This window comes from Sceloporus undulatus, chromosome 1 (genome assembly GCF_019175285.1).
Source record: "Sceloporus undulatus isolate JIND9_A2432 ecotype Alabama chromosome 1, SceUnd_v1.1, whole genome shotgun sequence".
NCBI classification, from domain to species: Eukaryota; Metazoa; Chordata; class Lepidosauria; order Squamata; family Phrynosomatidae; genus Sceloporus; species Sceloporus undulatus.
This window is the reverse complement of record NC_056522.1, coordinates 175,515,673-175,531,517: the sequence shown is the minus strand read 5'-3', so window position 1 is coordinate 175,531,517 and position 15,845 is coordinate 175,515,673. Positions and strand designations below refer to the sequence as shown.

At 39.2% G+C, this 15,845-nt stretch overlaps 1 protein-coding gene across 4 annotated transcripts in view; it reads right to left on the bottom strand.

The window, feature by feature from the left end:
• Positions 1–519: 519 nt before the first annotated feature.
• The window catches only part of COMMD1 (copper metabolism domain containing 1), a 102,575-nt gene continuing 87,249 nt past the window's right edge, over positions 520–15,845 (bottom strand). For 2 of the 4 annotated variants that reach the window (XR_006101399.1, XM_042445389.1), the window contains one exon: positions 6,517–10,661. Coding sequence is in view for 3 of the 4 variants with exons in the window: in XM_042445389.1 (XP_042301323.1) it covers positions 10,593–10,661 (69 nt within the window). In the remaining variant the exon portion in view is untranslated. Of the gene's footprint in view, positions 717–6,516; positions 10,662–15,845 lie in introns of those variants that run through there. The other 2 variants (XM_042445387.1, XM_042445388.1) reach the window with 2 other exon arrangements.

Below are 15,845 nucleotides of genomic sequence, written 5' to 3'. Positions count from 1 at the left end.
ATCAAAAATGGGTGTGATTGGGATCTGATTTGCACAATTCTTTTCCTCTAATGGGTGAAGAGTTTTAGAGACTATGCAAACTGATCACAGGAAGTCATCTTTACAACATCTCTTACATGATACATCATGTATATATGAAATGGCTGGACATGCACTTCGTGTTTCACATATAGGTTGCAAAGCCAGCTTGGGCAAATGTCCAAACTGGGATTTCTATCACTGTAGGTTCCCCAGTACAATATGTGGAATTTTCTTCCATCTCTTTTCTTGATTAATTTTGTTTTTATACGAGCCAGGGAATTCTCTTTCTCTTAGTTTTAAATACTGCCATCTCAAGCAACAACATATAAAAGCAGGACAACAGTTGTCCTGCAAGGCAATATTATTAATGTTAATGGACACCAATTTCTTGTTTTGATCTTAATTGGCATAGAACTATGTTTGGAAGCTTCTGCAGCATTTCCCCCCCCTTTTGCCTGTATTACTGCAATTTTTGCATAACAGAAAGAAGATACAAAATACTATTGAAACAAATGTAATAATCAGAAGAATTAACAGGCATTAATGATGTCAACCTTATTTTGAGTGAGACACTTTTAATTCAAAAACTATGGTGCTTGGGTTAGAGATGTAATGCTGTCTTCTATCTCTGAAAGCTTCTTCACCATTTGATTCAACTTCATCTCATCAAATTCCACAGTCAAAATTTCAGATTCCTGCAATGAAAAAAAAAAGTGAGATTAAGAGTATTTCTTCACAATGTCAACAAAATGATCACTGCTACCACCACCATGATAATCTTTCCTGAAAGATCAAGAATGGTTGTTTAAATTATAATATTTTGGGGACTGGTTTCAGTTCTTTTTCCTTCTCAGCAATGTTTCAGAATAACATCTTTGGAAGAGTAGAATTAGAAAACAGTCTGGCAACAGAAAAACTCCATACTGATCTTTCAGAGTCATATTAGTCCCTTACCATCTCCCTTCCCAGAAAAAAGAAATAGCAGTCTTCTGAGACGTTAAAAGACAAACAAGTTTGTTTTTGCATAAACATTCAGTAGCTTATGATATGCAGAAACACATTTCATCTAATTAGTTTTCTTGACCCACAATACAGTCTGAGAAAGCTTCTTTACAAGGCAATGTTTCAATAAAGCACATGCAATTTTTTCAAACTTTAGAAATTTGAGATTTCTTTACACTTGCATTTGCCTACTGAAGAATGTCTGTACATTTGCTTTATATATGCAGAGGATATAGGTATCACCGGGCCTTGAAAAGTGGTTTGGCTTGAAGCTACCTTTTTGACTGCCACACTGCTGTTAGACCCCAAATATCCCGACTTCCCTGTGCACACTCTATTGGATGGCAATGATGGACCAGGTATATCTCAAGGAATCTTGTCCACCTTTGGTTATCTTTTCATTTAGGGATTCCTGAGAAGAATTCAAGGGACACCAGAGTACCTTGAACAAAGCTTAAAAAATACTGCATGACAGCAGTTGAAACTCAAAATATAGGTAAACCAGCCACAGCATATATTTTGTCAGACTCCTGAATAGGAGTGTTGCCAATACGTGTTTCTTATTTTGATAAAATGATTTGAAAAAATCACCAGCATGTTTGGATATGGGTGGGAAGAAAAGATGAAGAAGAAAATAACATTTTATCTTGTAGTGTTTCCAAAGGCCCAAACAGACAGGTCAAAATAAAGCCGCTTCGGGTCACTTTGGAGGTATGCTGTTTAAATGCTGCATGCTTCCTAAGAGGCTGGAAGCCACGCCAAAGCCATGCTCCAGTCCTAAGGACTGGAGCATAGCTTTGGTGCAGCTTCTAGCCTCTTAAGATGTGTGTGCCACTTAAACAGCATACCTTCAAAGTGACCCGAAGCAGCTTTATTTTGGCCTGTCCGTTTGGACCCCAAGATAAAACAAAAAGATAAATATGCATATGCATTTACATGCACACACTAACCAGAACTCTTTTTGAACATAAGCTGAACAGAATGAACATTACATAAATCACTGAGAATTAACATGTACTGAATTTACCTGGGGAAGTAACTATTTTGTATTGTCAGGAAAGTAGTAGTAAGTGAAAGTTATAGTAAAAATTCTCCAGTTGCCAAAAAACCAAACCCACAGTTCTGCATAGGGGATTTTCTTATGTAAATTTTGGAGAGCCAACCTTGGCTGAGAAGTATACGTAGGCAGCACCATCTCCACCCCGCATAAAACCACACTGCCCATATAAGTCAGGTTTTGTGTAACTTTTCCCCCCTAAAAGGAACAAGTCCAACCATAACCACAATAAATCTTTATTATATAAACTTTAACACTTAAAATGAAAGAGCACACGACCAACACTATGCAAATCCCTGACAGAGCCAAAAATCAGATGAGATGGCATGGGCTACATCTCAGTAACTCCCCCACCTTTCCCTGCATGGTTTTAAAAACATCTTTGCCTGATGAAAAAAATCTTGATTCCAAAAGGTAGCACTCAGATTTTTCTGCATTTCTGGTTGGCCTAATAAAAGTGGTACCACAATATGGATGCTGGAATTTGTCTCATGGCCAATATTAATTATTAAAATTTATTAATTATTAAAAGTTAGCTTACAGGTGTAAACCGCTTAGAGACTGCTTAGTGCAGTATGAAGCGGTATATAAATGAAGCCACTATTGCTACTTCATTTTTTTTAACTTAAGTGAGGGAATTGTGCAATCTTTCAAGTGCTTTGAGTCTCCTATATGAGCAAAAGGGTAGTATATTTTTAATTTTTTAAATTTTTTTAAAATAAAAAACTCTTTAAAAAAACATTTTAAAGCCCAAAGAGCCTCTCAGAGCAGCTTATAAAATATGACTCCCCACAATAAAATCCCATAAAAACCATAGCAATTTCACTAGTGGACGGGGAAGAAATATACAAAATTGTGAATGATCAGTGGGGAGTAGAGGGCTACTACTACCAGGTAAGGTGCTTTGAAAATACTGCACCCTGTCCTGATTCTATGATTCTATGAGGACCTCCCTAGATCCAGAGGTATATAAGAACTGCCACTTCATTACTAATATTTCCTTTTGGGGCAAGGCAGTTGAACATGTGGTGCTTGGACACCTTAGACATTTTTGGAAGAAGCAGATTATCTAGCTTCAGATCAGGATATAGCAATGTGACAGCCTCAGTTGCTCTGACTAATCACAAACTCCAGGTAAAAGCATACAGAGTACTATCCTATTCTTCTTCCCGATTCTCCAGTGGGATATGATGCCATTAATCATGATAGCTAACTGAGCCAGCTTCTATCTACAGTGATGGTTCCAGAGAATGTGGCTATTAAGCTGAGGGGGGACGGCGGGCAAAATGGTTTCATCTTGTCTTCCATGCAGTTTAATATCTATATAGAGCTTCTTCAGGAGATCATTAGGAGTTTGGGGATTGGGTGCCAAGAGGATTCTGACACTTAGCTCCACCACTCCTTCATGTTAAGAATCAACTGGAGTTGTGTGGGTCCTAGACTAGTGCCTAGATGTTTGTGAATTGAGTAAGCAACCTGTCCTAAATGGGACTGCCCTCCCACTGAGGGTACAAGTACATAGCGTGGGATAACTCCGGTAGAAGTACATAGCGTGGGATTACTCAAATCCAGAGTGCCTGGGGCCAATTTTTACTAGTCTACCAGCTAAAGCCTTTTCTAGATAAGGATATTGTAGCCAATTTTTCATTAGATTACTTCAATATGCTGTAAATTGGGCTGCCCTTGAAGACAACTCAGAAGTGGATGCTAGTGCAAAATGTAGTAGCTACATTGGAACACCATATAGTAATAAAAATAGTTCTCAAGAAATTGTACATATTGAAGATACATTTCTAGTCTAATCTAAGGGTCTGTGATGACATATAAAGCCCTGAGCAGTTTAGGACCTTGACACTTGGAGATTATCTCCCTTGATCCTAGAGACCCCACTCTGTGTCCAACCAGTGGGGTTAATGCACTATGGGAAGACATGAGAGATGATCTTCTCTGACTGTGAGTGTGGAATATCCCCTTGGAGGCCCAAGTGATGTCTGTGCTGGATTCATTCTAGTACCTAACTAAAATATGCTTTTCATTAAAGCTTTTTTGGGAATCTAATAGTTTTATTCAGTTTGTACATGTTCATGGCTATAAGTTGTTATGCTTTAAATTCTCTCACAGTTTAATATATTATTAGACTATTTAAATCACCTTTTACTTTTTATGAATTGGTGAATTGTCTTAAATTGCTTAAATTGATTTTACTGTATGGCATCCCTTTTTGGGAAAAAGGCAGGATAAAACTAAACTAAACTAAACTAATTTTTTTTTTGATACAGGGTAGGATATAAACTACTAAGAAAGATCAGAAAAGAAAGTGCAAATGCAGGTTTATTGTTCAACACAAGAAAACAAAAATAACAACCATGGAGAAGCTACACAAATTCAACCTAGACAATGAGAAAATATAAATAGTAAGAGTTCTCATAACTGAGATCAAACATTGATTAGAATGGGAACTGCATTCAGGAAATAAGAAGACTAGGAATGAGGAGGGCAGCTATGGAGGAATTAGAAAAGATCCTAAAGTGTATAGATAAGCAAACTGAGCATGAAAGAATCGTACAAGCCATTATTTTCCCTGTTACCATGTATGGTTGTGAGAGCAGGACAGTGAGGAAAGTGTGTAAGAGGAAATTCATTTAATGTGGTGCTGGAGAAGACTGCTGAGGATACCATGGACAGCCAAAAAGACAAATGGATCCTAGAACAGATCTAGCCTGAAATCACCCTGGAAGCCAAGGTGAGGTTGTCATACTTTGGTCATGTCATGAGAAGGAATGGCTCATTGGAAAAGACAATAATGCTAGGAAAGATGGAGGGATGTAGAAAGAGAGGAAGTCCATATGCTAAATGAATGGACTCTATTAAGGAGCTCATGGGCATGAATTTACAGGACCTAAGCAGAGCAGTGGAGGACAGGGAGTCTTGGAGATGTTTCAGTGTCGCCCTGAGTTAGGTTCAACTTGAGTGTGGTTAACAACAACAACAACAACAAAGGACACAAACATTTAATGAATAAATAAACTAGAAAATATAGAGGCACACAGATATTTATATTTGATGAAATATTTACATACGACAGCAAGCATGAGAATTTTTCAAAAATGTAAGTTTGCAATAAAACTCTTGATTCACAATCTAGCCTCTAGGGGAGACAAGAAAAGGTGAAAGCTATTTTAGTCAGGCCTGTCAGTTCTGCTTTCCGAGTTTGATAACTGCTGTCTGCTTTAATACAGTCAAATATGTTTCTTATCAAACCCTTCCTCTCCCCTGCCAAGTTTCCTAGCTTCCCACATTTCTCCAGTGACATCTGACATTACTTTGAAAGGACACAGACGTGCTTTGCTAAATAATATTTTAGGCACCTATGACTCTCTAAACCCACAGCTCCATACTCCTCCCCTCATAATGGCAACACAGGAGACCCTCCACTGTAGAGAGAGTTCAGTGGAGCTCACATTTTACATACTGGTTAACAAATGCAAAATGCAGTAAAATTCCAGGCTGCATCTTTTCTTGTATAGCGTTTCCTTTCCAGTTTTCTAAATCTGCTAAATTACAATTAGCTCAGCAAGCATTATTTTTCTCCAAAGCTGCCTGATGCAGTTTATTTTGTTCCAGGATTATAATTTTTAAAATTATTTTATTTCATTAAGCACAATGTTAAATTGCTCCAGTATGCTGATGTTTCAGTAATTTTATGTGCCCGTAGCAAAATCCAACTCTGTTTAAGAGCTCTGGAGCACAATTTTAGGCATTAAAGATTTGGAGCTGGCCATTTGGTCTGGAGCTTCTAGTTCTCCCAGGTTTGATGTATGGCTTCTCCATCTTGTAGCTTTCCTCAGAATGTGGGAAGGCATGGGGCTCTGCAGAAAAGTACCACCAACTAATGGTTGAACAATTGTTCTTTTAACTGGATCTCACATTTGGATCACTCCAGAGATCGATACAATGTCCATGTGCTTTTGGGTTGTCAGGGATGCTGAAACTTTACATCTGATATCTGGAAGGGAAAAAAACACCAACCTGGAAGGCCCATCTCAGAGTTGTGGCAAATGAACTGGGCTGGTCATTCAGGTTATTTCCTCCAGTTTTTTCTCTATAAATTTTTTCTCTCCCAAAACTTCTCTACAGCATGGACAGGACTAATATTTTAAAAAATGTAACCTTATATGCAAAAATGTCTTTTGCCTTGAAATTCAAATGCCTCCTAGAATTTAATAGTATAAGATAGTGGCTATGTTATTACAGGACTGAGGGTGAGACTCACAAATGCCCTTACTGGTGGCATATCTGCAAGACAACAATGTGATTATGTTGTTATGCCCGAATGGTTTAGGCCATCCGTTTTTATCTGAAAACGTGTAGTGGAGATATCCAAGAGAGAATCCCTCAACAGGGCTGTCACAGAAACAGGGACACCAAATTTGGATTTTAATCACTATGTATGTAACATTTATTAAATCACAAACATAACACAGACATTAAGTATCAAGAGAGCTCTCTCTCACACACACACCCATAGACTCCCACACACAGGTGGCACTTTGCTGAAGTCGGTGATCAGTCACCCTCACAAAGCCCATGGGAGTCCCCGGCGCCATGGTTGCGGGAACACCCCTCTGGTTTGGAAAGTCTCTCTTTTAAGGCCTTCCACTTTTCAATGTCCATCGCCCTTTTTCTTTTCTTCAAGAATGATTTCCTTTGACGTTAACCAACACCCTTAGATTGAACAGTTCTTTACATCCTTGCGTTCTTTTTCTTATCAGTCTTTGTCCACGCATTCTGCTATCAATCCAGTCTGTTGCTGTTCTTAGAGTTCTGGACGTCTTCTTCTTACAGATAAGCAGCTGCACCCAAGGTATGTATACGGCATCGCACATCAGCAGTTTTCAAAAATCGTCATCTCACTTGCCAAGTAATTCCCATATCGTACTCTTGCTATAACCATCACCTGTTAAAGAAGGAGCTTTTGACTCATTCTGACTTTACCATATAGTAAAAAAAATGTTATCTTGTTTAGGGAGTGAAATGTCCCCTATCCTTGAATATGTACAGTATGCCTCAGGAAACCCTAGGAGTTGCTGTTCAGTTAAGGTTCCTACTTGTTTCATGGGATTGCCCAGATGTGGTTGCAGCCACTGGCGTCACCATCCAGGGTGTTACCTAGTGCAGCAAGAGATGTTTCTGGGTGGTGGGGCTACAAGGGTGGCACCCACCTCACTGCCATGTGCCACTCTACACATGAATAGAATGGTGCATGGTAGGGAGAGGGGGTAGGACATGCTCCCTCCCTGCTGCACACTGTTCCACCTACATGGAGAGTGGCACGTGGCAGAGAGGGAGTGTGCTCAGTCCCCTTCCCACCATGCACTGTTTTATCTACTTGTAGAGTGACACATGGCAGTAAGGGAGTGTACCCAGCCCCCCTCCCTGTCGCACATGTTTTAGCTACATATAGAGAAGAGCATGGCAGGGAGGAGGGGCAGGGCACGCTCCCTTGCTGCCATGCACCACGCCAAAATATATGATTGTAAGTAATGCATTACTATATGATGTTCAGACAAATAACACATATATTACTATTTCCAATTCAGTACAAGGACTAAAGACACAGTGTGGTATCTTTCTAACAAAACTTTATTCTGCCTTATCTAAAATAAAATAATTTAGTCAAATGAGGGCAACAAACACTGCAGATTGCCAAAGTTTCTCATTTCATATGAAATCTCAGAAGAGGCAGACTAATGCACTGCAAATCACCACAAGCACGGTGTGCTGAATTTTCTATCATCATGTTGCATCTACAACAATCTAATGACATTGTAAGACTCAAAGGTTCTTGAATGTTTATTATTATCCTATTAACTACAAGCCATGTGTGATCTTCAAATCAAAGCTAGATAATATCAAATATAATAGAGCACCAATCGTATTGGCCCTGTTGGTTTCATCTGCATTATAGTCTTTGCAATAACAAGAGTGAAAAATGTGATTTGCTTATGTAGTTATCATCAGAAATATTATGCCATTTAAAATCTCAAAAGTAAAGACTTATTTGTTTCATTTTTTGGAGAAAAAAAATGAAAAGAGAAAAAGTATCTACTACACAGTATGTACTTTGGCTTTCCCTTACTTGGGTTCCGTATGATTTGGGAAGGATGAACAGCTTCTCTGTTATGTTCCAACAGGAAGGAAATGGTTACCCACCCTACAAGAGGATTTTTTTTTTGGTAATTCTACTAATGAAGGATCAATCCTAAACTATTGCAGATGAAATAGAAATGATTGGAAGGACTGGAGCAGATCCAAGTACATAAGGAAAGCTTTCCATTTGATACACTGCAGCAAATTTAATTTCACTGCTTTTATGATATTAAGTTCCTGAAATTTTTCAATCCATTATTTTATAGCTGCTAAATCAGAGGATTATTTACTAGTGCTGAACTAGTGCTGAACGCATTTTAACTTTCTCAGGCTGAGCTCCAGTTAGTGTGGGCAACGCATTAGACACAAAGAACTTAAAAATGTGTTCCAGTCAGCCACAAGCACAATTCACTGGCGACTGTTTTTGTGCAAGCCCCATCTGAATGAAGAATAAACTGACTTGCCTTTTCACAACAGCAAAGGGTATGTTGATCCTCAACAATGAGAAGTCAGGAGAGCATACATGATAGCTTTACTTTAGTGACTAGTCACCAATAAGGTTTCTTCCTCAGTCATCAGTGTTTAGAACAAAGCTAAATGACAGTTTATAAACAGACATTAAAAAAAGAATTTGCAGTTTCTCAGAGCAAAGATAGCAAGAGACTGCAATAAAGGGTATTAAAATATGGGTTAAACTGTCACCTGGTACAGGGACCCAAGTGGTCTGGTTGACAGTCCCCAACACTGTCACTGTCCCAGTCTTCCAGTTTTGACAAACGCCCTTCATTGATAGTATTTTTGTTCAATGAGACCAGCAAATGGGCAAACAGCCATCCAGGACCTGATCATGGATAAGTAGGTTAACTTGGCAGGCATGACATCCTGGTTAGATGAGAAGAGAAAGGGGTCATCTGTTCAACCTTTGCTCGCCTCAGTTCTCTGGACAGTGGACAAGGTCTAATTGGGTAGGATGGCAAGAAGAACTGCAGTGCTCTATCATGATCCCCTTTCCCTCACCAGATGTCCTATCCTTGTTCCAGTCTTCCAGTTTTGAGTGTGTTTATCTAAAGGTGGGGGCTCAGGAGAAACAAAAGTTCTGTTAGCGTATGGTCTGCTAAGCTACCTGGTTGGTATTGGATGTGGTTTATGCTGAGTCCACTCTATTAGGAAAAGTGCAGGACTTCATTGGCATGGCAGCCTGGTTTCTGGTTCAACTCATCTGGCAGTGTACACTGTGAATCTTTTTCTCTTTGAAGATGGGTTGATTTTGATCTAGAAGTGGTCGAATTCTCACTGGCTTGTTGTTCCAATGATAGATGTCAAAAACAATTAGGTCTGAGGTGGATTCCTTTAAGAAAGGTTGAACCACTGGCTCCCTAAGGGGAGTAGGCATCACTCTTTCCCATAAGAAGCACTCGCTACACACTTTATTCCACCATAAAGGTCTAATATTGAGAAAATACACAGTAGGATGTATTACGGTAAGCATTTTGTCCACATCTTCAAACCATATAAACTCAAACAGATCGTGAACAACTGGGTTATTAGAAACCTTGAATGATTCCGTCACAATGACAGCATTAATGTCATTGTCATGATGAACAATGTTATCCTCAAAGTATTTAGCAAAAGATCAGAATGGGCCTCTGAAGGATAGAGGCCTTCATTCACCTGAGTAATAATTATTATTTATTTTTATTTTATTTATTTCATTTTTATGCCATCTTTCTCCCAGAAAGTGACCCAAGGTGGCTCACAAATTAAAAACACTTAACAACACATTATAATAAAAACTATTAAAACATCAAATAAAAACAATATAAAATTACATATTTCAATAACTACAGTACCCTGGACCAATCTGAAAAGCCCTGCTGAATGGCTACTTGAAGATGTAAGAGAAGTGTTAAAATAAGCTTTTCTGTTCTCCCTGTCATGCAGTAGGCACAGTGATGTGCTCTAACATGTGTTCAAGCAGCTCTGCAGTGAGTCTTTTACCATTTTGTCTTCTAGCTATTCTCCAGCTTGTTTCATCACTCACGGCTGACTCAAATATTACAGATATGAACAGGCACCACAACACAGGTAAAAATACCCAGGAGCAATCATATCTACCTCACAATTCATATCTTTATATCTCACAATTCCATAGTGAAATTATGACTTCCATAGGATTGTAAAACTGTTGTTGTTTCATGCCTTCAAGTCTTTTACCAATTTATGGCAATCCTATCATGGCATTTTCTTCGCATGTTTCATCAGAAGGGGTTTGACCTTGCCATCCGCTGGGGCTGAGTGTGTGTGATATGCCCAAGGTCACTCAGAGGATTTCCATGCCCCAGCAGGGAAATTACACAGTGCTTTAAGTAATCTGTAATCCATCACATTCCATTTGTCTCTGGGGTAGACCATCTAAGTTGCTTCTCCATCCCTGCAGGGGAAAATGGGCATTTATAAATTCAAACCTATCTAGGAAATAATCTGAACATAATTGGTTTGTTTGGTACCCTCTCCCCCAAACATCTTTGTCATAACTGGGATCATGTGACTTGCCCTAGACCATCTTAAGTGACAAAAGAAGTAACATCTGAGAACGAATGTAGGCCTGTGACTGTGACATTATCACTTTTCTTCTCCTGCATGATTTTAAACTCGATCTTCCTTGATGATTCATCAAAAGTTTGCATGATGTATTTTGTGCTTTTTAGTTGGCCCAATAAAGGTGCAACTGTTTTGCGGATTTGGATTTGTCTGTATTTTGCTGCATGGTCAACAAAACTCTGCAAATATGTTAACTGGGACAAAGTTTGGTTTCCCTGGTGTCCTGCTAGCAATTTGTGACAACTCTGTGGTTGGCAAAGAGGCTATGAAGTCCTGAGCAAATCCATCAGAGGCAACCTTGTCATGAATATGAGAACTTCCAGGATCATTGTCCTGGGTTACTTAGCTTCAAGGCAGAGACCACTTCATTTAGGGAGGCTATGGGGTACTAGGATGAGTGGTATGCCTGCAGCATCCTTGATTTGCCTCTTTGGCCCCCAATTCCAGATGTAGACTGTCCAACTCATCCTCAAGATGTAGAGGTTTCTTAGTAAAGAGACAGGGCTCCTACAGAACATGGCAATACTCATTTGCCCTCCAAACAGTGCTGGTGCAACAGTGAGTATTTAGCTAGGCAAAGCCAGTGCCATCCCCATACCGGATGTCAACAGTTATGGGAGGGGGGGATGCTGGAGGGCTAATTGGGGAGGTGGTAACAGTGGCCAAAAGTGCGTGCTCACTCCTTCACTTGGGAGGGAGCTGCTGCCACAGTGAAGTCAGGAAGCATGAGCACACACTTCCAGGCTTTACCGCTGCACTGGCTCCCTCCTCAAGAAGCCACCATAATGATGAAGCCTGAAAAAATGCACTCTTCTCCTTGCAGGGGCAGCCTTCTCCTGAGGAGAGAACTGCCACTGCAGCAACACAGCCTGGAGGGACACACTCGCCCCTTCTCACCCCTCAAACGGGAGGCGGGCTCAACTGGGTATCACCCCTCTTCTGCAGTGTCACCTAGTGTGGGCTTCCCCCTGGAATGCCCCTAGTGACATCACTGAGCAAAACTGGTTCAGATCAACTTCATGCAACTTGTCCACCCAGATCTTGGTAATACATACCAGGCAATGCATGCTTGGTAATATATGTCCAAAATCTGAAATCTGCTTACCAGTCAACCAGTGAAATTAGTCCATCTGATGAGAATGCAAGATGGGGTAATCCTGGTGGTGAGCCCATTTTTGTGGAACTATTTTCCAGCTAATAATCACCAAGTCCTCTTTAGTTCTGGCATCCAAGAAAGCTTTAAAATGTATTTTACTATTGATTTCCTTAATGAATGGGATGATCTAAGTCTTTCCCTCCATTCATTCAGATGTTCCATTTTATGCTGATATATTTTGTCTAATATTCTATTGTTTACATTTTATGGGCATCGGTTGCTTTGTGAGAGGTCAGTTCTGAAAAGGAACTAATAAATAATTACAATAAACAAATTAGTCATCTCACATTTATGATTCTCCATCTCATGATTCTCTACATTACTGAAAAAGAGTGTTTTGTCATATCTACTATGAATAGCTCACTGTTGCTAGGACACTGTTCATCCATAATTGATTTTGATCTGCTAGTGTTTAAAGCTGGAGAAATAAAAAAACTGCTAGAATAGCCCCTTCATGAGTTCACAGCACTGGCAATGATGATATGGAAAGACATAAAGTGGAAGGTAGTAATCTGTGTGTGTGTGTGTGTGTGTGTGTGTGCGCGCGCGCACGTGCGGCTTCAAGTTCTCTGTTAATTTATGGCGACCACATTAATTTTATAGAGTTTTCTTAGGCAAAGAATACAGAAAGGAGGTTTACCCAGTTCCTTCCTCTTAAATATGGCCCACAGCACTGGTATGCCTTGGTGGCCTCCCATCCAAGTACTAATCAGGACTAATCCTGCTTAGCTTCTAAGGTCGGACAGAGTCTGGTGCCTTTAGTGTATACACAAGTTAAATTTTCCTGGTAAACATAGATGCATCATAAATGTAGTGGAATATGTAACTCAGTTAGATGCATAAAGACTTGAGACTACTGTTTCTAGAATATTTCTTTCTTAAGTAGGCTGCAGTACAAACTGTTTCTGAAATTTAATTAAAGGGCAGAGAGTGTATTTGTGTCTACTATTCTAAGAAAAACAAGGGGGAAAAGCACCCCAGATATGTAAATAGAGGCCTTTGTTTGCTTCTGTGGTGCCTGGATAGCATCCAAGGTTGAAGTGTATAGTGGCAATTCAACCAGAATTTTCAGATAAAAGAATGTGTGAAGTATCAACATACATTCATTCTTGTTTGAGTGGTCGCTGTTTATAGCCAATAGTTAAGACACATTCAAAGCTAAAATTTCAATATCACTCAGAGAAATTATAGCAAAGTGTTATCTTGAGTAGAGATGCAAATGCCTTAGTGCATACTCCAACAGTATGCACAGAAATAATCAATCTTTTGCATGCACTTCAAATGAGACAAAATGTTACAAGCCACTCAGAGCAACCCACTGCAGTCCCTATTTTCCAACTTAAAAAATGAACGGGCCTATGAACTTTTCCTTGTAATTGTACTAAGGAAGAAACAGGTAACAATTTATCACTTTTGCCTGTAAATTATTTTGTGTTATCTTTGTGTGTGTCTGTTGTGGACGTTCAAGATATTTCCAACTTGTGGCGACCCTATCACAGGGTTTTCTTGACAAGTTTCTTCAAAAGAGGTTTGCCATTGCCGTCCTCTGAGGCTGAGAGAGTGACTTGCTCAAGGGATTCAAACCCTGCTCTCCAGAGTCACAGTCTAATGCTCAAACCACTACACCATGCTGACTCTCTGTGTTACCGTCGTTGTTGTGTGCCTTCAAGTCATTTCCAACATATGACAACGCTAATGCAACCCTATCATGTTTTTTTGGGGGGGGGGTTGAGTTTCTTCAAAGGGGGTTTGCCATTTCTCTTCTCTAAAGCTGAGATAGTGTGACTTGCCCAAGATCACCCAGTAGGTTTTATAGCCTTGGTCTCCAGAGCATAGTCCAACATTCAAATCATTACGCCATGCTGGCCTTGTTATCGTTATTGGTTATCTATTGCTTCTAGCATCTAATAGATTGGAATGCAAATTTAAACACAACCAATGAGACCTTGGAAAACACTCAGATACTATAGACAACTTTGCATCACAACAGTGTGTGGCCAAACATTGTATTTGAATTGGTCTAAACACAATGACCATATAATAATTCACCGTCAGTATATTCACTTGTGTTTAGACTCAATACATCCATGAAGAGTTCCTTATAGTTAAGGGGCACCTAACTCTTTATTCTTTGAAAGATAATTGACATGATAAATAACATGGAAGTCCTGAGAAGGAACATTACCCTGTACAATTGACCGGATATTTGTAGTGTATTTTGAAGCAAATGAGGACTAATAAGGCAATTAATTAGCTTTGATGACATCCTTCAGCCTAGAACAAAAAACTCAATTATGTTTTATACTAAATTGCACTAGCTTCATTTTAACATTTTAAAATCATCACCCATCTATGCCATTGGCTTCTTTCTTCCTGTTTACCTTAATATTTGAAACATAAAGTGTACATTTTTTATTGTTTATAAAACTCACTGTTTTGTACCAGAAGGTTCTACATAATACAGAAATAAACTCTTGGGCTGCCTTTACATTCTTTACCAAAAACAGAACTCACAAAAAGCAAGGATGCCTGCTCTCCATTGGCCTCATTTATTCCATTTGCTAGGTATTTTTCTCACTAGCTGTCCACAGATGAAGTTTATGTGTGTTTTTGTGTGCCTGTCTCAAAAGATATCCTAAGCTCATTGCTGTGCACTTACAAAAACAAAAATTATCTTGGAGAAAGGAAAAGGGGAAAGAAAAGAAGAGGAATGAGAAAAATGTGGGATCGTTATCAGATATCATAAGTGTAACAAATATAAGTAACACCTCGTTCAATTAGATAATCCAGATAAATGCTGTTACATGCTTTGCAGTTTAAGAGTATGTGCTCATGATTACTGTACTCTCTCCTTGCGCATTCTTCTCCACCTTGATTGTGGGCATAAGAGGAACATTTTAAAAGGTGGAATGTTTCCCATTCTTTTCAGTGCAGGTGTGATTCTATGCTACTATTAGTAAGTGGAAACGCAAAACCAAGAAGATGGTGGCTGGGTATTTTAACAAGGAGTATAAAAATGTGGTCCTGTGAGTATATGAAATAAGAATGCCATTATGGGAGGGAGAGACAGCACTCTTTAGTTCATTAATATCAATGCATCTTGAAAAGAATAATAGCAATTATGAGAGCAAGAGTTCATATTTCAGTTCACCATATAACCACATACATGTATGTTGAGAAAAGGCTCTTGCTGAATATCTTACAGAGTTATATAACTTGTGCCACAGAAAAAAGCATTTGTTGCCTACCGCATATACTCATCTATAAGTCTAAAAATTTATGCCCAAAAGCTGACTCCAAAATCCCAGATCAACTTATTTACGGGTCACTATGGAAATGCGGTAGCAGCTCTTTCAGATTTCCCCATATGGTACAGAGAGGAGTTTATTTCTCTCTGAAGCCAAGCAGAAAGAGCCCTGGGTGATTGATTGATATTGCTGTTTAAGTGTCCATCTCCCACCTGTGGTTCTGGATAAAACAAAAGCTGAAATGATGAAGCAAAAAGCCTCAGTGAGAGTCTCTCTTGCCCTACACACACATATACACACTGAAGGAACCTCTAAGTTTTACCCTCAACCTATTCACAGGTCATGGCAAAAACTAAAATTTTGGCCCCCAAACCTGACCACGACTTATACATGAGGTCGACTTATAGTCAAGTATATACTGTAATTTTTTAAATGACTGCAGGGTGTTTCTATAGAGTGGCAGCCAATCTTATTCACTAAAATATTTATCTAAATCACAATTCAGGTCCCTACCAGAAAGGATCCCCTCCCCAATATGCTATTATGATAACAACTGCAACACTTTTAATTTAATATATGCTTATTACCTTAAATTAAAGCATCTTACATC